The sequence below is a fragment of the Anolis carolinensis genome, chromosome 1, assembly GCF_035594765.1.
Source record: "Anolis carolinensis isolate JA03-04 chromosome 1, rAnoCar3.1.pri, whole genome shotgun sequence".
NCBI lineage: Eukaryota > Metazoa > Chordata > Lepidosauria > Squamata > Dactyloidae > Anolis > Anolis carolinensis.
This window is the reverse complement of record NC_085841.1, coordinates 45,204,058-45,227,967: the sequence shown is the minus strand read 5'-3', so window position 1 is coordinate 45,227,967 and position 23,910 is coordinate 45,204,058. Positions and strand designations below refer to the sequence as shown.

The 23,910-nt window shown below is 41.8% G+C and overlaps 2 protein-coding genes across 3 annotated transcripts in view; one reads left to right on the top strand and one right to left on the bottom strand.

The window, feature by feature from the left end:
• mocs1 (molybdenum cofactor synthesis 1) overlaps positions 1–6,776 on the bottom strand; it is a 47,621-nt gene extending 40,845 nt beyond the window's left edge. Inside the window, exon 1 of one of the 2 annotated variants that reach the window (XM_008125908.3) lies at positions 6,546–6,776. In XM_008125908.3, the coding sequence (XP_008124115.2) occupies positions 6,546–6,698 (153 nt within the window). In that variant the 5' untranslated portion in view covers positions 6,699–6,776. The remainder of the gene's footprint in view (positions 1–6,545) is intronic. The other variant, XM_008125909.3, reaches the window with a different exon arrangement.
• Positions 1–23,910, top strand: part of daam2 (dishevelled associated activator of morphogenesis 2) — a 328,775-nt gene that overhangs the window by 297,238 nt on the left and 7,627 nt on the right. The window lies entirely within an intron of this gene.

Below are 23,910 nucleotides of genomic sequence, written 5' to 3'. Positions count from 1 at the left end.
TTTGCGTTTAATTTTATACCAGTTATCTAGTTGCTACATAAAAATCCCTGGAGGAGGAGAAAGACCCACTTGAGGGCAAGAGACATCCATTTCCACAATTTGTTTACATTTTGACTGTGAAAGCTACACTGAAGACAAAATGTAGCCCTGTGATTCTAATACAGTAGAGTTTCACTTATCCAACACTCGCTTATCCAACGTTCTGGATTATCCACATTTTTGTAGTCAATGTTTTCAATACATCATGATATTTTGGTGCTAAATGACTTTTTCTGTCAAATTTGTTGTATAACATGATGTTTTGGTGCTTAATTTGTAAAATCATAACCTAATTTAATGTTTAATAGACTTTTCCTTAATCTCTCCTTATTATCCAACATATTCGCTTATCCAACATTCTGCCGGCCCGTTTACGTTGGATAAGTGAGACGCTACTGTAAATAAATAAATAATCTGTAGAAAAGTGAAGAAGTTTGAACAGCCCTAGTTTATTAAATTATCAACACAACTCTCATTCCCTCTGATCACGTGAACTGAATATATGCTTGAATTCTAACCAACTACTGAAAGTTAGATTCCTAGAAGTAGTTAGAGACACCCAGTTATCTGGAGAAGAGATAATCTAGTGTTTCCCAACTTGTTGCAAATAAGATTATTTCGCAAACTTCACACCTACTGTTTTACACACAGTGTGCTGCAATACCTTAAATGCTTCAGTGGCAGTTTTCTGGAAGCATTAAAAGTTATGCAACAGTTGTTGTCAACATTTTTTTTTGTCAAATACAGAACATACTTTCCAACATTCAGTCTTAAATTTATGGAGAAAAGCAAGATCTTGGTGTGTTACAATGTTATCTAAAGTGTTACAGATTATGAAATGCAGAATTATAAACTGTATTTTCCATGTGTACAACAGACATGTTCAAGACATAGTTCTAGATTCAAACAATATAATAAATCAGTATACGTAACATGTTTCATGCTCTCCAAATCAAACACACCAGATTTTTTGGAATCCTACTCAGAAGTAGTTACATTAAAATCCTTGACAATATCTACTACAGAACACAATGTATTTTCTTAAATTGTACACAGATGTGTAAGTTATTCCAATAATACATTACACACAATATATTCTATGAAGCTGAGAAACATCAAAGTTCTTTCAGACAGATATTTATATTATCTGTTCACCTTTCTGAATCCCAACCTGATAACTTCTAGTGTCAGCATATATGGAAATATTCTTAATGTCACAATAGCTATACATTAATGATAACAATCTCATGCAAGAAGACACACATGCTGAAGCTGCAATGAGTAAGTACATGTTTATTAGGAGATTTTTTAGCACAGATGCTATGGAAGACCTTAGATACAATGTATTTTCAAATAAAACTTAATTTTGCTATTGTTAGCTATTATAAGCCAGTCTAGATCTGATAAAAAAAGTACTTTTGGGGAAAATGTTACACAATGGAGTCTTATGATAGAATCTACCCACCATTTCACATTTCTACTAAGAAGTAGCTCCCACTATTTTCTATGGGACAAACTCTTAGAAAGTGGTATAGTATTTCATCCAGTTTATTTGCTTCACATAATGTACTCTGAACAACCAAGAGCAATAAACCTTCTTGAAGATAAGAATGTTTCAACAAAAATAATCTGCATATACCAGTTTCTCGCGCCTTTTTTTGAATTTTAATACAGACTGACTAACAAGGCCTTTAGAAATATACCGGATGTTTCATGTTCTATACAGAATCTCTGCATTAAATGCTTAGTAGGCAAGAGGTAAAATAACATGTAATCACTTGCCTTGAATAATCCTTCATTATTTTCCTAAACTTTATAAACTATCTAGATTGCTGTTACTAATCTAAGTGGTGACTGATCTTTAGTTGCATCAAACACAGTGTGTAGAAATGGCCTGGTGCATGTACAGATTGGATTTCCCTTAAGACCTTTCCCAGAATTAGGGGATAACATTTCCAGATGAGAAAAGAAATCATGTAGGTCCATTTCCATACTACTTTTTTGTGTATGTCAAAAGTCATCTATTCTGTTTCAAGGAAGCAGGGTTGGGTTTTTAGGATCCAGGAGAATTATAACATGCAGATTAGAGCTATGCATGTCTAATTATAATTAAGTAAATATGTACAAGGAACCCAACCAACACTTACATAGAAACTGAGTGGGGGGGGGGGGGCAGAATATTATTTATTTATTTCTATCATTTCTATCCCGCCCTTCTCACCCAAAGGGACTCAGGGCAGCTTACAAAACTGGCAGAATTCGATGCCAATGCACAACAATACAAAAGAATAAAACATAAGCAGTTAAATACAGATTTAAAACAATACAAAATACTTGAGCCATTCATCCACAAAACCTTGTACATAAACCTTAATCCAGACCGAGTCGAAGCCAACAAAACTTATTCATTGAACGCTTGCTTGCATAGCCTCACTTTCTTTCTAAAGCTCAAAAGGGATGGAGCCTGCCGGATGTCACTAGGGAGGAAGTTCCACAGCCGAGGAGCCACCACTGAGAAGGCCCTGTCTCTCGTCCCCGCCAGCCGCACCTGAGGCTGGCAGGACCGAGAGCAGGGCCTCCCCTGAAGATCTAAAATGACGTGGTAGGTCATAGCAGGAGACACATTTGGATAAGTAAGCTGGGCCGGAGAATACTTAGTTATGTCAAAACCTGTTCTAAATGCCAAGGATTTGCTTTCCAATTACCTGGAATTTTTTAAAAAGAATCTTAACAAAATTGAGTGAGGCGTGTTTTCAAGTAGGCGCGTAACAGAAACCAGATTTACACATATCTGAAAATTGAGGGCAGAGAATCCCATCAAATTTTCAAGTGTTCAAATATATTCCAAACCCCAAGAGTGAGCTACTCAACTACCTTGCTCTAAAAAAAAAGAATCCCACAGTATTCTTACTCCCAAGTAAATGTGTCCAGGAAACTTGATCCAAACCAAAGTGTAAAGGGGGGGGGGGGGGTGGTGACATCCCAGTATATTTTTAAGCAGTCTCTAAACTTCTACTACAAACCAAGACCTGGGGGACATCCTACTAAATCAGAAGGGCTTACTCTCAATTTAAGTGTGAACAGAAGCCATATCTATTTGGATTTTTTGGGGGTAGGAGGTGGGGCGGGATCCTACTAAATTTTAGTTATTTCTAAACGTTTTCTAAATACTAAAACATGAGGGAAATCTCAAAACCCATCTACATTGCCATATCATCCAGTTTCTTAATCCAGATTGTCTGTTTGGAACTAGATTATATGACACACTCATATAATCCAGTTCAAAGCAGATAATTTACATTCTGAAACTAGATTATATGGTTTTAGGTCCAAATAAGTGTATATAGGATCCATATTTACCTGGACAATTTGGGTCGGGGGGGGGGGGGGGGAGAGAACGGGACAAAATTTCTAGTTATCCCTAAACTAATACAAAGATATGGGGGAAAGTCCCACTAAATCAGAAGGGCTTACTCCATAGTAAGTGTATACAGGATCTATACATACCTGGATTTGGGGGGGGGGGGGGCATCCAGCATTACCAGGCTTCACATATTTTAAGAGGCAGGCCCTTATTTCAAGTAAATGTGCTGTGTCCCATTTTCTTGCTCTTCATGTCCCAGATTTTGGGCGGTACTGCAGTACCAGCTACACATGCCTGCCAGCCCGGACCCCAGGAGTGCCTTCAGGCCAAGCACAGAGACACCAAGGCCTGCTCCTGCCCTTCCAATCTACCCTTTGATTAAAAGGCAGGGGTGAGTTTGGCAAAGCACAAGGCCAATGGTGCTCATCTGTCTGGCAGCAGGCACATGACCGAGAAGGGGGGGGGGGCTGTGGTTGCAGCAGTGGTTTTCCTTGGCAACTACCATGGAAGTCTCACCCCCAGAATTTCCCAAATTAGACCAAAGGAAGTATATACTAGTACATGACCCACACTTAAAGTGGTGTTTTTTTTTTCTCCTGAGGGGTGAATTCCCACCAAATTTTGAGTTGTTTCCAAACTTATTCCAAATAACAAGACTTCAGGGGGGAGGGAGTTCCACTAAGGCTTTATCTACACCATTGAATTAATGCAGGTTGACACCATTTTAACTGCAATGGCTCAATTCTGTGAAATCCTAACAGCTGTAGTTTTACAAGGTTTGTAGATGGTGCCTGAACAAACAACAAATCCCATAATTCCATACCATCAAGTCATGGCAGTTCAAGTGGTTCCAAACTGCATTAATTCTGCAGTGTAGATGCACCCTAAATCATAAGAGCTTTTTCTCAAGAAAGTGTATACGTGAATCATACCAACCTGGATTTATTTTGGAAGGGACCCTACTTAAGTTTTAGTTGCCTCCAAATCTATTCCAAATATCAACACTTGGGGAGAAGGGACTACATCTGAGGGACTCACTCCCAAGTAAGTTTGTACCGAGTTTGGGGGGGGGGGGGGGGGGGGCACTGTTGTTTCTAAACTTATTCTAATTACTAAAACCTGACAGGAAATGTTACTAAATCAGAGGGGTTTAGTTCCAAGTGTATACAGGATCCATACTCACCTGGATTTTTACCGGGGTTGGGGTTTGGAGGCAAACAATATGTTGGTCTCCAAAGATACTATAAATATCAAGACCTGGGAGAGAAATCCCACTAAATCAGACAGGCTTACTCCTAAATAAGTATGTACAGGACCCATACTTACTTGAATATATTTGGGTGAGGAATCCCACTATTCCAGCTGCATCCAAAGATATTCTAGATATCAAGACCTTGTGGGGAGGGTTGTCCTACTCAAATCAGAGGGGCCTACTTCCAAGTGTTTATAGGAATCATACCTACCTGGATTTACTTGGGAGGGGGACTCCTCTAGATATTTAGCCATATCTAAACATATTAAATACCAAGCTGTGAGGGGGAAAATCCCACCCAATTGGAGAGTCTTACGACCAAGGGCCTTCCAGACAGGCCCTATATCCCAGATTTTCTGTTTATCCAAGATTATCTGGCAGTGCTGACTCATATAATCCAGTTTAAAACAGAAAACCTGGGATCAAATTCTGAGATATAGGGCCTGTTCGGAAAGGCCCCAAGTCAGTGTGTACAGAATCCATGTCTAACTGAATTTGGTAGAGGAATCCGAGCTGTATGCAAACTTTCTCTAGATAGGAAGACCTGGGGGAAATTCCACTAAATCAGAGGTAAGTAAGGCCCTTTCTACACTATCAGATAACCCAGTTCTAAGCAGACAATCTGGATTTTATATGGCAGTGTGGAAAGGACCTTAGAGTAAACACATAAGTGATCCACAACTTAATTATTATTTTTCTCCTGAGAGGGACAATCCTATTAAATATTGAGTTGTCTTCAAACTTATTCTCCATCCCATGGGGAGAAGAAATCCCTCTAAACCAGAGGGGCTGATTCTCAAGGAAACTTGATCCAACAGTACCTGTGAATGGGAGAAAACCCAATACATTTCAAGCTGTCTCCAAATTTATTCGCAATATTCTTAACTTTGTTTTGTGCATTTTAAACATATACATTTGTAGAAATACATTTGAATGTGTATTTCAAAATATTTATATGATGATTAAGTCTTTTTAGCTATGGCATAACCTGCATTGAGAAATATTATTTTTGTGTTGTCTAAAGCTTTCATGGCCGGAAATCACTGAGTAGCTGTGAGTTTTCTAGGCTGTATGACCATGTTCCAGAAGCATTCTCACCTGACATTTCACCCACATCTATGGGAGGCATCCTCAGAGGTTGTGAGGTGCTGAAAACTAGGCAAGTGGGGTTTATATATCTGTGGAATGTTCAGGGTGGTAGAAAGAACGCTTGTCTGCCTGAGGCAAGCGTGAGTGTTGCAATTGGCCATCTTGATTAGCACTGAATGGCCTTGCAGTTTCAAAGCCTGGCTACTTCCTGCCTGAAGAGTTCTTTCTTCCACCCTGAACATTCCACAGATATATAAACACCCCTTGCCTAATTTCCAACAGACCTCACAACTTCTGAGGATGCCTGCCATAGATGTGGGCGAAACCTCATGAGAGAATGCTTCTGGAACATGGCCATGCAGCCCTGAAAAGTCACAGCAACCCATTATTACTATTATTATTATATACCAGACCTTGGGGAAAATCCCACCAAACCAGTGGGGTTTAACCCAGGCATGGGCACACTTCGTCCCTCCAGATGTTTTGGACTTCAACTCCCACAATTCTAACAGCCTATAGCCCTAGGCTGTGAGGAATTATGGGAGTTGAAGTCCAAAACACCTGGAGGGTCGAAATTTGCCTATGCCTGGGTTAAACCCCAAGTAAGTGTTTACAAGTCCAATATAAACTGAGGGGGCAAATCCTACTAAATTTTGAGTGGTCTCCAAACTTATTCCAAATGGTTAAAAATTCTATTAAAACTTTGGGAAACATGGGAACCCTTGCGATCATTCCTCTCAGCCGTCAGGCCTCCAACAAACGGCCCTTGAGCCGAACCTGGGCCTTTCCCCTCCTCCTCACCTGAGCGACGGGGGCTGCCACGGCTTGCGGGTGTTGCTGTTGCCTCACCGGCACCCCGGAGCGGCACCCTCGGCCCGGCGGGGCTGGGAAGGCCCTTCGCAGCAGGAGCCAAGGCCAGCGGCCTCGCTGAGAGACTGTGGCCATAGCTGCCATGGGCCCCAACCAAACACAACACCGTCCCTCAGCTGCCTCCGGCCGCAAACTAAGGAGAAAACAGCCAACGCTAGAAGAGCTGTAGAGCCGGCCAGAGTGGGCGGGGCAAGCAGCGGCCAATCACACTCCGAGGGGAAACCCCTTCGCATAGCATGCTGGGAACTGCAGTCCTCTCCTTCTCTCTCAAGGCCTTGCCTCTTTGATCTCCATTCACGAATTGTGTCGTAGGGAATATCCACACAGAATGATTCCTTGCATAGAAATCACAGTTCAAACAGGCCCTTTATCCCAGGATCTGATTCCAGGTTTGGTTCCACTCTAGGGGCCCCTCCAGACAGGCCTTATATCCCAGGATCTAGTCTCAGGTTTTCCATTTATCCCACATTATCTGTCAATGCGGACTGATACAATCCAGGTTAAAACAGAAAACCTGGGATCAGATATAGGGCCTGTGTCTGGAAGGGCTCCAAGAGTGGAACCAAAGTGTCACAACGTTGCAGTGTTTCTGGGTGCCTCTAAACCAGGCATGGGCAAACTTCGGCCCTCCAGGTGTTTTGGACTTCAACTGTTAGGAATTGTGGAAGTTGAAGTCCAAAACACCTGGAGGGCCAAAGTTTGCCCATGCCTGCTCTATATTGTTGAATGAATACAGTTTGACACCACTTTGTCACCTTCCACACAGCTGTATAAAATCCACATTGAACTGGATTATATAGCAGTGTGGACTCGGATAACCCAGTTCAAAGCAGATATTGTGGAATTTTTTTGCCTTGATATTCTGGGTTATATGGCTGTTGGAAGCACACTTTAACCCAATGCTATGGAACTATGGGGCGTATAGTTTGGTGGGACACTATGCACCCTTCCACACAGCCATATAATCCAGAATATCAAGGCAAAAAATCCCACTATATCTGCTTTGAACTGGGTTATCTGATTCCACACTGCCATATATTTCAATTCAAAGCAGAAAATGTGGGATTTTATTCAGCTGTGTGGAAGTGGCCTATGCCCACACTGCCATATCATCCAGTTCCATGTGGATTTTATACAGCTGTGTGGAAGGGGCCTGAGACCCCCTTTACACTGCCATATTAAAATCCAGATTATCTGCTTTGAACTGGATTGTATGGCAGCGTAGACTCATATAATCCAGTTCGAAGCAGATAATGTAGATTATCTGCTTTGATAATTTGGATTGTATGGCAGTGGAGAGGGGGCCAGAGAAGACTGAAGGCCTTGTAAAACTACAGAATTCCATAGCATTCAGCCAAGGCAGCCTGAAACTGTATCAAACTTCATTCTTTCTGCAAAGTAGCTGCACTTCCTGTTTGTGGAATTGAAGTCCAAAACCCACACCGCTCTCTCTGTGGTATTTATTAGAGAGAGAAGAAGAAAAATTAGAATTTCTGTCTGCTATTTTCTTTTAATGTTATTTAACTTTCTCATGTCCTTGGATGTGGTTGTTCAAAGTTTCTTCCAAACCAAATACACCTGCTTTTCCTTTGTAGTAATATACAAAGAGCAAAACAGTGGCCTTTGCCAATTTTCTATGCCTGAATCGGCCTCAGAAAATAATTACAGCCACAGGAGTTTGGCCTGTGGAAGGAGAAAGGTTGCCCTTGCTTTTCCCTGCCAGTTTGGCACAGTACCAGCCTTCCTTCCTATAAGCTGGTCAGTGTTTGATTTAAAGGTTTAGTTCATGTAGATTTGGCTGCGGAACCAAGGAGATGACAGGAGGGGAAAGACCAAGTGAATTACAGAAGTTTTCTGTTTGCCTCTATGGGTGCATCTCCACTGGAGACATAATGCAGTTTGGTACCACTTTCATAGAGTTAGAAGAGACCTCGAGGGACATCCAGTCCAACCCCCGCCAAGAAACAAGAAAATTGCATTCAATGCATCTCCAGGAGATGGCCATCCAGCCTCTGTTTAAAAGCCTCCAAAGAAGGAACCTCCACCACACTCCAGGGCAGGAAGATCCACTGCTGAACCGCTCTCACAATTAAGAAGTTCTTCTTAATGTTCAGGTGGAATCTCCTTTCTTGTAATTTGAAGCATTGTTCCCCATCTTAGTCTCCAGGGCAGCAGAAAACAAGCCTTCTCCCTCCTCCTTATGACTCCCCCTCACATATTTATACATAGTCATCATGTCTTCTCCCAGCCTTCCCTTCTGCAGGCTAAACATCCCAGCTCTTTAAGCTGCTGCTCATAGGGCTTGTTCTCCAGACCCTTGATAATTTTAGTCACCCTCCTCTGGACACATTTCAGCCAGGTTACAGTTCCCAACAAAGGTATAACTTGGAGGAATGTTTGTAATGCTTTTTGGGACTTACTGAATCACTTGCTTCAGAACTTACAAAAAGTAAGTTCCTGGCTGAGAGCCTACTATGCTTGTCTCTTTGCACCATTGAAGAAATCTCCTAAGAAGATGCATGAATTTAATGCAAAGAACTTTATGTGAGTTTTGTTGCTTCAGATGGACTGAGTTATTTTGAAGCTGGAGGTTTTGTGTTTTTGAAGCTGCTTGTGTAATTTTCTCCTTGACTCTGTTACTTAAGAGTAAACTTTGATTTTTCCATTTTCCTGGCTTGTTTCTTTTGCTCATTGTGGATGCAGGAAAGGGCTGGATAAGTCTGGACAGGACTGCATGCAGTTTGTTTTTCCACAAACCCGTAACAAAGTGCAACATTCACAGTCGCCTCAGAGAGAGAAGAGTTGTCCCATCATGGATGTCATTCCATAGATTAATAGAAATCAATATCCCACTTGCCGGGTTTCTGATTGGTTGCCCTCAAGAAAGATGGTGCCGCTGGGATTCTGTATTTGCCCGATGGGGGACTCACCCAAGATGGAGGTAGAAGGACCCGGATCCAAGATGGCGGTGGTGCCCCTTGACAAAATTGCGAGCATTGAGAAGCGGCGTCCGTCTCTGGCTGTGGTGGGAGGCACCCCAAGCCGGGCGGCGGTGGTTGGCAATGGAGTCCCTGGCGGGCACAGCGTGGCCTGCTTCTTCCTCGTAGTTGGCGTCACGGACATGGTCCTTGCGTCTTTCCTGAAAGTAGTCAAAGCCAGGCCGGAGGAGGCCTACTTTGAGAAGCTGGCCCAGAGGAGAGGCGAGGCTGACGAATCTGACGCTGGGGATGGTGGTAAAGATGGATGCAGCGGCGTTAAGAGGCGGGAGCGACGTTTGGGGGGTGTTTGCTGGGCGTGCGCCAGTTCGTGTTTGACACATGTGCGGATCGATTTTTTCTGTTTTTTGGCTTTTTTGGGTTGGGATTAGGTTCCTGATGTTGGGTTTGTTTGTATGAACCTAGAGGCAAGGCTGTTGAGTTCTTTTGGCAAGTTTCGTGGTTCTGGGGCGTTTAGTTTAGTTGTTTAGTCCTAGGCTGCTATTCCATTACCTATATATATATATATATATATATACCCTTTCTGCTCAGGACAAAAAAAATATGTAAAGGCTATTTCATTATAACTGAGATAGTTAGCATGCTATGAGTGCTCTTATTTTGAAAATGTTGAGATTTTGAGTAATTAAATGACCGAGAGCAGGGCCTCACCAGATGACCTTAGGGATCTTCCTGGCTCATAGAGGAGATACGTTCGGACAAGTAGATTGGGCTAGAACCGTTTAGGGCTTTATAGGTCAAGACCAGCACTTTGAATTGGGCTCGGTAGCATATCGGCAGCCAGTGGAGCTGGCTTAACAAGGGGGTGGTACGCTCCCTGTAAGCTGCCCCAGTTATTAATCTGGCTGCCGCCCATTGTACTAGTTGGAGCTTCCGGGCCGTCTTCAAAGGCAACCCCACGTAGAGGGCATTGCAGTAGTCCAAACGAGCTGTAACCAGAGCGTGGACCACCGTGGCCAAGTCAGACCTCCCAAGGAACGGGCGCAGCTGGCGCACAAGTCTTAGTTGTGTGAAGGCTCCCCTGACCACCGCCGAGACCTGGGGTTCCAGGCTCAGCGATGAGTCCAAGAGAACCCCCAGACTGCGAACCTGTGTCTTCAGGGGGAGTGCGACCCCGTCCAACACAGGCTGTAACCCTATTCCCTGTTCGGCCCTACGACTGACCAGGAGGACCTCTGTCTTGTCTGGATTCAGTTTCAATTTGTTGGTCCTCATCCAGTCCGACACAGCGGCCAGACCTGAGCAGCCTCCTTAGTGACAGGTGGGAAGGAGTGACAGAGCTGGACATCATCTGCGTACAGATGACACCGCACCCCGAAACTCCGGATGATCTCTCCCAGTGGCTTCATGTAGATGTTGAACAACATGGGGGACAGTACTGAACCCTGCAGGACCCCACAAGTCAATGGTTGTGGGGCCGAGCAGGTGTCCCCTAATGACACCATCTGGGAACGACCCTCCAGGAAGGACCGGAGCCACTGCAAAACAGTGCCTCCGAGCCCAATCCCAGCGAGGCGCCCCAGAAGGATACCGTGATCGACGGTATCGAAGGCCACTGAGAGGTCCAGCAGAACCAGCAGGGACACACTCCCCCTGTCCAAATCCCGGCATAGATCATCGACTAAGGCGACCAAGGCTGTCTCGGTACCATGCCCCGGCCTGAAGCCAGACTGTGCCGGATCCAGAAAATCGGTATCTACCAAGAATGCCTGGAGTTGTGCGGCCACCACATGTTCCACGACCTTGCCCAAAAAGGGGAGAATGGAAATAGGCTGAAAGTTCTCCAATTGAGTGGGGTCCAGTGATGGCTTCTTCAAGAGCGGTTTGTTCACAGCCAATTTCAGGCTCGCTGGAAATATGCCTTCCCGAAGGGAGGCATTCACCACCACCTTCACCCACTCGGCCAATCCCCCTCTGGCTTCTCTCACCAGCCAGGATGGGCAGGGGTCTAGGATGCATGTGGTAGCCCTCACCTCTCCAAGCACCTTGTCCACGTCCTCAGGCTGAACCAATTGAAATGAATCCATCAAAATAGGACAAGCAGGTGCTCGTGTTACATCCTCGGAGGAGTGATTCAGAACTCTGTCTGACATCATCGCTGGTTGGCTCTTTGTGTTGGCCGGAAATTCAGTAAACTTCTATTGGAGCATCTTAAGTGTCAATCTGCTTAATGATCCACCTCTGAGAGGGGTACCATCAGAAAAGAATGGAGTGTGGGTCCATGAGTCTGTGATGGGCTTAACAATTTGGCTCCAGTGGGCATAATATAGGCCCCTTCCAAAGCAAACAAAACCGGTTGTGACATGAATTTTGTGTGAAATTTCTGTCTGTTCTATTTCCAAATTGTTCAGGACCAAACTAGACATGATACTAATCTACATACTCTAAAATGTAAATTGTTGCTGTGGCAAAACCAAAGAAATTTCTCATCTTTGCCTATCTGAAGATTGTGTTGATGTAGTATAAAGACTAATCTTACTGGGTTTTTTATAATCAAAGCAGAAAAAGACAAGTGGTTCAAATTGCAGTAAAACAGGTTTGCATAAAACGCAGGGGAAAGTTCTTGTAAGCACAATTAGGCAAAGACGTTATAAAACCCTGACAATGATTTAAAGAAATGGATTCAGCTTTGTTAATGTTAAGGAAGTTAAAATGATTTTTTGCTGTTTCTCAATTGAGTTATCTATATATATAAAAGAGTGATGGCATCACGGCGACCGACAAAACAACAAAACTACAGGCCCCCCAACCTCGAAATTTGACAACACAACCCATCATCCACGCCTCTAGGTTGATACAACAAAAAGAAAAGAAAAATAAAGTCCTAATTAGAGGGAGAGGAATAATTGCTTTTATCCAATTGCTGCCAGTTAGAAGGCTAAGCTCCTCCAACTTGGTCTCCTAGCAACCCAATAAAAAAAAAAACACTAAAAATAATTAAAAACACTAAAAGATTAATACAATAAAATACTATAATAACAGAAAATAACTAAAAATAATACAAGAAAATAATAAAATATAATAAATAAAAAGATAACCTACAATAAAATTAATTAAAAAATACAAATAACGTCAAATAAAAATTACACAACAATTTTTAACCAATACCACCACCACTTTGCCACAGCAACGCGTGGCCGGGCACAGCTAGTTATTATATAATAACTATATATATATTATATGTATTATTACATAAAGCTGGGACTCAAGTCATCTTGAGCCTTAATTTCGGGGAAAATATGGGACATTTCTCTATTAATTTAGAACATTTAGACCTAGACCTTTAGCCAAAACTGCTCCCAGAGCAGTTTGGAAATGGTTAATTAACAATTTTAAAAAGATATAAAACAGAAGGAAAAAAGGGGAACGGACAAACTCCATAAAATGCTAGCTGCTTTTCCCTCCCTTGGAAGCCACAGCAGGGGATGTATCTACACCAGGTCTGCACAACCTGGTGTAAAATAGGTTAAACCAGGCATGGACAAACTTTGGCCCTCCAGGCAGGCATGTAGCGGGATGGGGGGGGGCTTGAGGGGCTTCAGCCTGCCCTGAAATTCTCAGAGTGGTCCGTGAGGAGGCCTTACTGGTATTATTTAAACTGTTATGTTTATTCATATCATGATCTGATCACCATGCTCAATATATCCTATATCCATGGGGGTATTGCGATAACGATACAAAAGGTTTGCTAGGGTAGATCCTCTCTCACTCAGACTCAGCCCCCCTTTGAACCTCAATTTCCACAATTCCTAACAGCCTACTGGCTGTTAGAAATGGTGGGAGCTGAAGTCCAAAACGCCTCGGCTAAAGCTATTCAGGATTCATATAGGTTTTTGGGATCTCACTTTCTAAGTAAAGGTATAGTTAATGTTTAAACTATTTTGCAAGCAAACCATATTATTAAAAAAGTAAGTTTCAATTAATAGCAATAAATTACACTTAAGATTTTTATTATGAAATTCTGCCCTATCTCCGCCCTACATGAATGTGAACAAATTATGTTGTTAATTAACTAAATGTATACAGTAAGAAAAACATATTCAAGCTTGCACTGCTTAGCAGTCATAAAATTATAGTGCTAACTATGAATACTTCTAACAATTAGTATTAGAAAATGCATACCTGGACAATGCCAGGTATATAAGCTAATTATTAATTAATGGTTGTCTTGAGTGAGTCACACTCTCTCAGCCTTGAGTCACAGTCTCTACCTCAGAGAACGGTGCAGACAATCTTTTCTTCTATCAACACTATTGGACGACACAGGCATTGTTTGCTTTAGGATGTTAGGTCATATCACTAAAGTTTGGTCCAGATCTGTCATTGGCTGGGTTCAGAGCTCTCTGGATAAGGGTGAACTACAACTCCCAGATTCCCAGGGCAATCACCCCCAAACCCTGACAGTATTTGCAGTTGGCCATGTTGGGTCTGTGTGCCAAGTTTAGTCTAGATCCATTATTGTTTGGGTTCATAGTGCGCTCTGGGTCTAGGTGAAGTCCAACTCCTATCAATCACTCCAAAGACCTTCAGTATTTTTTGTTCATCATGAGGGTTTTGTGTGCCAAGTTAGTTCCAGGTCCATCATTGATGGGGTCCAGAATGCTCTTTGAGTGCAGGTGAACTATACATCCCAGTACCTATAACAACTGTAAATCAAGGTGAATTTCCCCCAAACCTCTTCAGTATTTTTCTTTGTTCATGGGGGTTCTGTGTGACAAATGTGGTCCAGGTCCATTGTCAGTGGGGGCCACAGTTCTGTGTCTTGATGCAGGGTGAACTACAACTTCCATCAAACTCTTCCAGTATATTTAGTTGCTACTCAGTTCTGCTCTGTTTGTTATGCAGACAGTTGAAAAGACTATGAAAGGGTGAAGGGAGAGGCAGTGGGAGGGGTCATGCAAATTTCACAGCAATGGAGAGAAAGGAACCCTGGGAGGTGTCTTTGGTGGAGAAGAAACAGAAAATGATCCCCAAATGATCCTTCACTTGGGTGGCGGGCAGGATGGTGTTTGTGGAGGACATTGGCAGGGCTCTTGGACATGTTCATGGTGCTCACTATAACCTGCCATTTCAGTGAACGGAGGGCCACGGATGGCTCCTGTTTAGTGGGAACTATAGCTGTTTGTGGAGGTGGGAGGCTGTCTGTGTGAGCGGACACCCCTGCCACATACACACATACAGATTTTCACTTTTGTTATGTGTATAGATAGATTACTCCAGGAAATAAAGCCTGACCGTTCACTGGAAGGAAGGATATTAAAGGCAAAGATGAAGTACTTTGGCCACATAATGAGAAGACAGGATACCTTAGAGAAGATAACGATGCTGGGGAAAATGGAATTAAAATGGAAGAGGGGCCGACCAAAGGCAAGATGGTTGAAGTGACTGACTCAACCTTGAACGAACTGGTGGTAGCCACGGCCAACAAGAAGCTCTGGTGTGGGCTGAGGTCAAAGAGTCAGAAGCGATTGAACAAATAAACAACAAAAACATAGGGAGATGCCTTGGAGATGGGACCCAAGGCTAAAAACAAAATTCATTTATGGTTTATACACATTATACATGTCGGTTGAAGATAATTTATCAGAATATTTTTAAACTTTGTGCATGAACAAAAGGTTGTGTAGATTTAACTACCAGAAAGCAGAGATGTCACTATCTCAGCCATGCGTGGGGACAATTTTGGAACATTTTGGAATTGGGATAAAGGATGTGTTATTATTGTTGATGTTGTTATTGCCCAACAATTGCAAGGGAACAGAACCTATATTTGAAAAATCTTTATACAACAAAAAAGACGATCCCCATATATAAAACAAATCAACCTATAATTCTATACCCACTTTGCCTCTGAAACATTTTGATGTAGTATGTATTGATGAAATTCCAGTACTCATTACCTAGCATACTAAAGGAATGAGAAAATGAGAAGCTGTAACAAATATGAATGCGTATGTTGGATTTTATTGCATTTTATGGGATGGCATTGGCCACTTATATATAAAATAACTACACACTGAAGACATCTTTGCCAGTTTCAACAATCTTTGGATTCTTTACAATAAAATAAAAATAAATAATTCAGCTAATGTTATATTTGATTGAGCCCCCTTCCATACAGCTGTGTAAAATCCACATTGAACTGGATTATATAGCAGTGTGGACTCAGATAATCCAGTTCAAAGCAGATATTGTGCATTATCTGCCTTGATATTCTGGGTTATATGGCTGTGTGGAAGGGCCCTAAATTAAAATTTAAGCTTGTAACTGCAAGAATTGAAAATCATTTCTTTCCTCATTTTTATTTTTTTACAAGAAAATACTAAAAAAAAAAAGCCTAGAGCTCGTTTTAAAGGAAATTTCTGTTGCTACGTGAAAGTGTGATGTATTTTCAAAATTCAGAGATCTTCTGGTGAAATTCAAAGGTATTCTTTTCATCGGTCAATTAGAGGCTGTATTTTACTTTGGGTCTTTTTCATCCAGCAGAAAATATGTTTATCTGCAAGTACAAACTGTCGCAGTTCTTAACAGGAGTCCAATGTCTTGATAGCCATAGGGCTGTCACACTGAAGTTTCCTTTGGTCACATGTCTTTCACATGACATTGAAGTTAATCTTTAGAGTGCTGCTTATGGTGCAGTTTGAAGGAGAAATGGAAAAGAAACAAAACAGAACGTAGATTAGAGTGGGCTGTATTAATTTTTAACTGTCACTATAAGACAGCTAGCCATACTTGACAATAACCCAAATAGACTAGAATGTGAGATATGAACTCTTAATGACATTATTGGTTAGCTTCTGCATTTGTTGTTAACTGCCTTCAAGTCAGCTTTGAGTAATGGAGACCCCATAAATGAGGGCCAGCCTGGTGTAGAATCAGAGAATTATAGTAAAAAAAGACCACAAGGGTCATCAGTTGAACTCCCTGCTGTGCAGAAAAATATGATCAACACACTCTCCACAGATGACCATCCAATTTCTGCTTAAAAACCTCCTGAGAAGGAGCCCCCACCATGTTCTGAGGGCCCTGATCGGGGTCAAAAAATGGAGCCACGGGCATACAAGTGGCTTAAGGGAAGCACAGTTGGAAAGCAGTTAGAACTCTGTGCAACTGTTCTTTACATCTTTATAATATTAAACAGAGCTTAAATTTGAAGTTGGGTGAAGAGAATAAGAAACCCGCTTGGGTGTGCTTTAGGATCTCTGCATGAGCGCATATGAGGTCCAGTGCATCTCAAAGAGATTTAAAAACAACAACAACAAAACTTCCGCCAGTTGCTCCCTTTCCACTCTCCACCATGATCTGCCTCAAAGGAAAGCGTAAGGACAGTGGGGGAGCATTTCCTGGGACTGAATGGTCTGTGTGTGGACTTTCTGTTAGGTCCCTGGATTTTTTGCCCCACTTTTAAAACCTGCAATTTGACATTGTCTGGAAGTGCTCCAAAACAGCATATTCCACTGCTGAACTGCTCTTGCCATCAGGAAGTTTTCTTAATGTTTAGGTGGAATCTTTTCTCCTGCAATTTGAATCCATTGTTCCCTGTCCTAGTCTTCAGAGAAGCAAAAATGTGACATCCTTCCAAATATTTAAACATAGCTAGCATGTCCCTTCTCAGCCTTCTTTTCTCCAAGCTAAACACACCCACCTCCCTCAGCCATTCAGCATATGGCTTGGTTTAACAAACTCGATTGCTCCCAGGTTAAAAGGCTGCCTGTAACCACCCAAAGATGTATCCTATTTGCAATCCATCATTGGCTTATGAGAGTTTGAGATTCTCACCAAAACAGATGATTAAAAATGTGCATTCCCTAGCAATTTAGGTTCATCACTTTTTCATTCTGCAGCTGAGTTTCAAAGTAGATGAAGACTTCAAAAGAGGAATTGGTAACTACTGGTAATTCATTCATTTTTAAACTCCTTTTGAAGTCATTCTGATATGTCCTATAAGTGATTAATAAATATTTACAGTTAACCATTTCAATCACAATAAATGTAATGCTAGATAATAAATTTAATTCCAAAGAGGGTTTTTTGATATGTCACTTGAATTATTAATACCTGCTTCTGCCAGAATCTTCAGACTGGAGTTTTAGTGTTGAGGTTTCAAATATCCCTTTTAAGTCGGCTTCTAAAAAATCAGAAAAATATTATTTTTCCTCATTTCAGGAGTTTATTTTGATCTTTTCCAACAATGAAGAGGAGAAAGCTTTACAGTACTGTACATAGTTCTGATTAATCCTTTAAAATGAATTATAGGTCTGAGAAAAGTAAAGTATATTTATTTCTGTACTATTGGAATAAATGTGTAGTAATTAAAATATCATAGGAGGATGGCAATGTTTGGAGAAACACTGTAGTCCTGCTAAAGGTTAATATGAGATTTTTTGTTGACCAGGGGGTGTATCTATGCTGTAGAATGAAAACAGGTTGATTCTAGGGGTGTGCACAATATTGTTTTGGTGTCCTGGATTATGGCAATTTGGGGGATTTGGCTGCCGAATGCATGAAAATGAGCCTGGTGGGGGGCAGTTGAAACCTTAGCTGATATGGACCATAGCAGTCAGATCGTTTCGGCTAATGGGGGCTAATAAGGGCTAATGGGGCTGAGTGGCACTCTACCCCCTCCTAAGGGATACTGATCTATTTCTGCACTTTATTTTGCTCCTGTACTGGAGAAAAACCTGACCTCATATCCCAACCCAAATTTGCACAGAGAACACTTTAGCACTTTGTCTAGGCACTTTTTATAAGGGTCCCATAACTATACATAACGGCACTTTGTCTTGACCGCTCCCACCCCATTTTAACCATTAGTGAGGAAGTTGTAGTATGTCATAGTATAAGACAAATATCACTTAATTAAAATAAATATTAAATATTAAATAACCAAAAATAAATAATGTGTAAACACTAAACCATCACTGGACCCCACTCCATTAGTTAACTTTCAACCAGTTTCCAATCGCTCCTTTTGGGGCAAGGTCATGGAATGTGTGGTGGCCTTGAAACTTGGAAGAAACAGACTATCTTGATTCAGCGCCATTTAGATTTAGGTCGGGACATGGAACTGAAATAGCCTTAGTGGATTATCTATGCCAGGAACTGGACAGGGGGAGTATGTCCCTGTTAGTTCTCTTGGACCTCTCAGCGGCCTTCGATTCTGTAGTCCATGATATCCTTCTGAGATGTCTGGGAGGTATTGTTCTGCAGTGGCTCCAGCCCTTCCTGGAGGGTTATTCTCAGAAGGTGTTGTTGGGAAACACTTGCTCGGCCCCCACAGCCTTTGTCCTGCGGGGTCCTGCAGGGCTTAATATTGTCACCCATGTTGTTTAACATCTGCATGAAGCCTTAGGAGAGATCATCCAGAGTTTTGGAGTTCAGTGTAATCTGCACACAGATCATGTCCAATTCTATCACTCCTTTCCACCTGCTACTAAGGAGGGTGTTCAGATCCTGAACCGGTGTTTGGCCACTGTGACGGTCTGGATGAGGGCGAACAAATTGAAATTGAATCCAGACAAGACAGAGGTTCTCCTGGTCAGCCACAAGGACGAACAGGGTATAGGGTTACAGCCTGTGTTGGATGGGGTTACATTCCCCCACAGCTTGGGAGTTCTCCTGGATTCATTGCTGAGCCTGGAAGCCCAGGTTTTGGCAGTGGCCAGGGAGGCTTTTGCACAATTAAAACTTGTGTGCCAGTTGCGCCCGTACCTTGGGAAGTCAGACTTGGCCACGGTGGTAGACATTCTTGTTCCATCTCAAATAGACTACTGCAACACACTCTACATGTGGTTGCCTTTGAAGACAGTTCAGAAGCTTTAAATAGTCCAATGGGTGGCAGGTTTCTAACTGGAGCGGGGTATCAGCTCAACTGGCTGCAGTCTGCTACCGAGCACAATTCAAAGTGCTGGCTTTAGCCTATAAAGCCTAAACCCGTGGTTCTCAACCTGTGAGTCCCCACATGTTTTGGCCTACAACTCCCAGAAATCCTAGCCAGTTTACCAGCTGTTAAGATTTCTGGAAGTTGAAGGCCAAAACATCTGGGGACTCACAGGTTGGGAACCACTGCCCTAAACCATACTGGTTCAGATTACCTCCCTGAATATATTTCCTCCTATGAACCATCTCAGAGATTAAGATCGTCCGGGAGGCCTTGCTCTTGATTCCACCCCCTTCGCAAGCGCTACTAGTGGGGACGAGAGACAGGGCCTTTTTTGGTGGTGGCTCCTTGGCTATGGAACTCCTTCCCCAGGGAAATTAGATCAGCCCTCTCCCTCCTGACCTTCAAGAAGAAAGTTAAATCCTGGTTGTGGGACCAAGTGTTTGCACAGTCATTCATAATGCAACAATTGATATCTCAGTGCAATAACGAACAATTATAGATGACAATTGGAATGGCTGCTGACATATGTTTTCAGATTGTGGGATTTTAAGCAATTGTTGTGATTTTAAAGTATATATTGTTTATGTTCATATGTGTTCAAGGCATTGAATTGTGCTCTTGTTGTAAGCCGCCCAGAGTCTCCTTTGGGGTGAGAAGGGTGGGATATAAATTAAAAAAATAATAATAAACTGAATTATATGTGTCTACACTGTCATATAATCCAGTTCACAGAAGATAATCTAGATTTTATATGGCAGGGTAGAAGGGGCCTGAGTTGTGAATCTACTATGAAGTGGAATTACATGATATTCATATATTATACAGCACTAACTACTTGAAAGAGCATATGAAATTCATTAAGAACTTCATAATGTGCCTGCTTCGGCAGGCTTAGTTACCTATTATAAACTTCTTTTCTGCAGTAGTTTCAGACTTTTACATTAAAATGAACACTGTGTCCAGTAATGACTGAAGAGTGTGACAGGACAGGTTACAGAATGAAAAGGCAAGTTTCTAACTGTGTGAACTGTCAATACAACCTTTCAGGTGCTGCCATGACTGAAAAAAGATTCTGTTCTTCAAAGAAGCAGTTTTATATGATGATGGAAGCAACTCTTACACTTCTACCTTCCAAAGGACATTGGATGACAAATGTCACCACTGTGGGAATTAGCCCAGGAAGCCTAAATGGGTGGGAGATAGGCAGATAGATATGCACACATATAATCCATTTGGGTAGAATCCTAATTGGGACCTGCTGTTTATTTTACATTCTTCTAAAATGTACACATAAGGCATGCTGCTTAGCTATAAATTATTAGATATGGGAAGTGGTGTGGCAACTGATTGAAAAGAATAAATAAATGATGATACTGAAATCCACTGAAATTAATGGGGCTTAAAGTTAATAATGAACACTAATCCATGATTAAAGTCATGACTGTTAACTTACTGTCTCAGGCCCCTTCCATACTGCCATATAATCTAATTCAATCTGGATTTTATACAGCGGTGTGGAAAGGGCCTCACTGTGCATTATGCTGCAATGCTTGGATTCAACTCATTGGTTTGCTGTCTTTATTGGAATGCTACTGTGTTTACTTAGGCCTCTTTCACACAGCTGTACAAAATCCACATTGAACAGGATTATATGACAGTGTGGACTCAGATAATCCAGTTCAAAGCAGATATTGAGGATTATCTGCCTTGATATTCTGGGTTATATGGCTGTGTGGAAGAGCCCCTAAATGCAAAGGTCACTTCTCAGAAAACTGATTTCTACTTGCTCCAGCAGAGACCATTCAAACACATCACCAATGAGCTACGACCATTTCTGGATAATAAAATAGCCCTCTCACAAGCTGCGACAGCCCTTCATTGGCCTGCAGACATCCTCCAAATCCTTAATACTATTCACAACAGGATATATAACATAGACGGCAATAAAGGAACAAGACCATGACACAAACCCAGATGCCCATTGCCCACTCTGTCTTCATATCTATTCTGGAAGCAATATTATAAGGGCCAATAACATTGCATATAATATCAGAGGTACATTTATTTGCTCTTCCTCCTATGCCAGCAATGCCCTTTATGCTGGACAAACAGGCTAGTCTCTACACAAGAGGATACATGGGCACACATTTGACAGTAGAAATTGGAATAATCAAAATTGCAGAACAGTTCAACCTTCCTGTACATTTAGAAAGATTAGAAATGAAACAGATGAATTAAATTATATTCACAAATTCCAAACCACTATAAGAGGTATGAACAAAGGTAGTGTTTCATGGCAACACTAAGCATACAAACTCATAATACCCACTATTGCACATATAAGAAAAAGAATGTTCTCATACATTATTTTGAACCAAAGCAAAATGACCTTTTGTAAGAATAATTATTACTTTCATTACTTTTGGAAGAGACCACCATACAATCCTGACCTGGTTCTCTGTGTTTTATCTTTGCTTAACCTCAAAACCCACTGCAACAGACATCATTTTGGGATAATTGAAAACATCCAGGCATCTGTAACAAAACCTTTGAACAACATCTCAAGTGAAGACACAGACCCCTTTCACACTACCAGATTATCCAGATTATCAAAACAGTTAATACATATTATCTGCTTTGAACTAGATTATATGAGTCTATATTGTCATATAATACAGATTATAAAAGCAGATATTCTGCATTATCTGCTTTGAACTGGATTATATGAGTCTACACTGCCATACAACAGTTCAAGGCAGATAATCTGGATTTTATATGGCAATGTAGAAGGGGCCTGAGAAAATCTAATCCCCTCATTTCCCCTTGCTCTATCAACTGATCCTTTAGCTAACATTTCTGTTGTAATGTCTAATAAGGAAAGGTATATTCTATGTAGAATGTCAAGCTGTGTGAAACTATGTTTGGAACTTAATAACACTGAATGTCATCACCTATTCGAGGGTCTGGCAACCATAAAGCCTGGGACACACTTGAACTGGCACCCCTATGAACAGCTGTGACTGATGTTTAACATATCAAGCTCAAAATATGAACAAAGGGCATCCCTAAATCTAAACATTTGGGCCCTGAAATCTCAGAGTCATGTTACACATGACCTAATAACTCTACTTGGATAACCAAGATATTCACTGTTATGATATTTCTGATGTGACTTCACTTTTGAACAAATGAGATCCTTGGAGGATGCAGAGACCCATGTGTAAGATTGCTGGGTTGGGGCTGCTTGAAAAATTTGAGATCTAGGGATGGCTCTTTTGTGATGTTAGGGCAGTTCTCGACAGGGGAAAAGTCCAGCCTCACCCAGGTTTAAAAAGCCCAGGTCAGGCAAGACTTCTGTCTCCACACCAGTAAAAAAACATGCACTTTCCTGGTGTGTGTGTCCAGATGCTCTGCCGGACCTTCCGGCACGGCACCCAGACACCAATTACCCCCCCCCCCCCCAGTCTTAAAAAGTAAAAATTGCTTACCCTGCTGGCATTACCTTGCTGCCAGCCCTCTCCTAGAGCGATTTCCCCCCCTTTTACTGATGCATCATTTCTATGCACCCAGAGAGGGCCAGCAGCAAGGTAGTGCCAGTCAGGTAAGTACTTAAAAAAAATTAAAGGCTTTTTAAGGGGTTTTGGGAAGGTGTGGGAGTTGTCTTGGGTCTTTCAGGATCCAGGAACCCAAACATTATGCGACAGCTGTGTCGATTAGGATTGGAAGTCGTGCGATGTGATCCCCAGGCCCAATCCACACAACACCCATAGCTGGAAAGATTTCCAGGTGTCAAACTAATTCTGGACAAAGCAGGGTTTTCCTGCTTTGTCCCGAATTAATTCATTTTTAGTGGAGGCATTGTTTGGATGCCCCATGTAAAAACGTGGGAGCTCGTGCGTTTTAGACGCAGTCTGGATGCACCCTTAGAAGCCCCTTCTACACAGCTGTATAAAATCCACATTATTTGCTTTGAACTGGATTATATGGCAGTCTAAACTAAGATAATACAGTTTGAATCAGATAATGTGGATTTTCTGCTTTGGTAACTTGGATTATCTAACAGTGTAGAAGGGGCCACAGAGGCAAGATTCTGTGATTTTATTATGATACCTTAAGCAGCCACTGCAGTTGCTCAGATCATGCCAACAAATGAAAAACAATTCATATACCTTTCAAGACAGTGCTTTCACCTTGAGACTTCCCCCCTTGCTGTGAGGGATGGAGAAGAGTAGACAGATTCTGAGATCTATCAATCCTGACTAAATGTTTGGTTTTGTGTATTAGATCAAGTACGACTGTGCAGTGTCAATGTTCAAATCAGCAAAAACCTGTTTAGCAGCTAGATGGAGGCATTGGCCTGTAAATCACAACATAGCTTCATTGCTTTTTTTTTTTCATCCAGTAAACTGGGAAATTA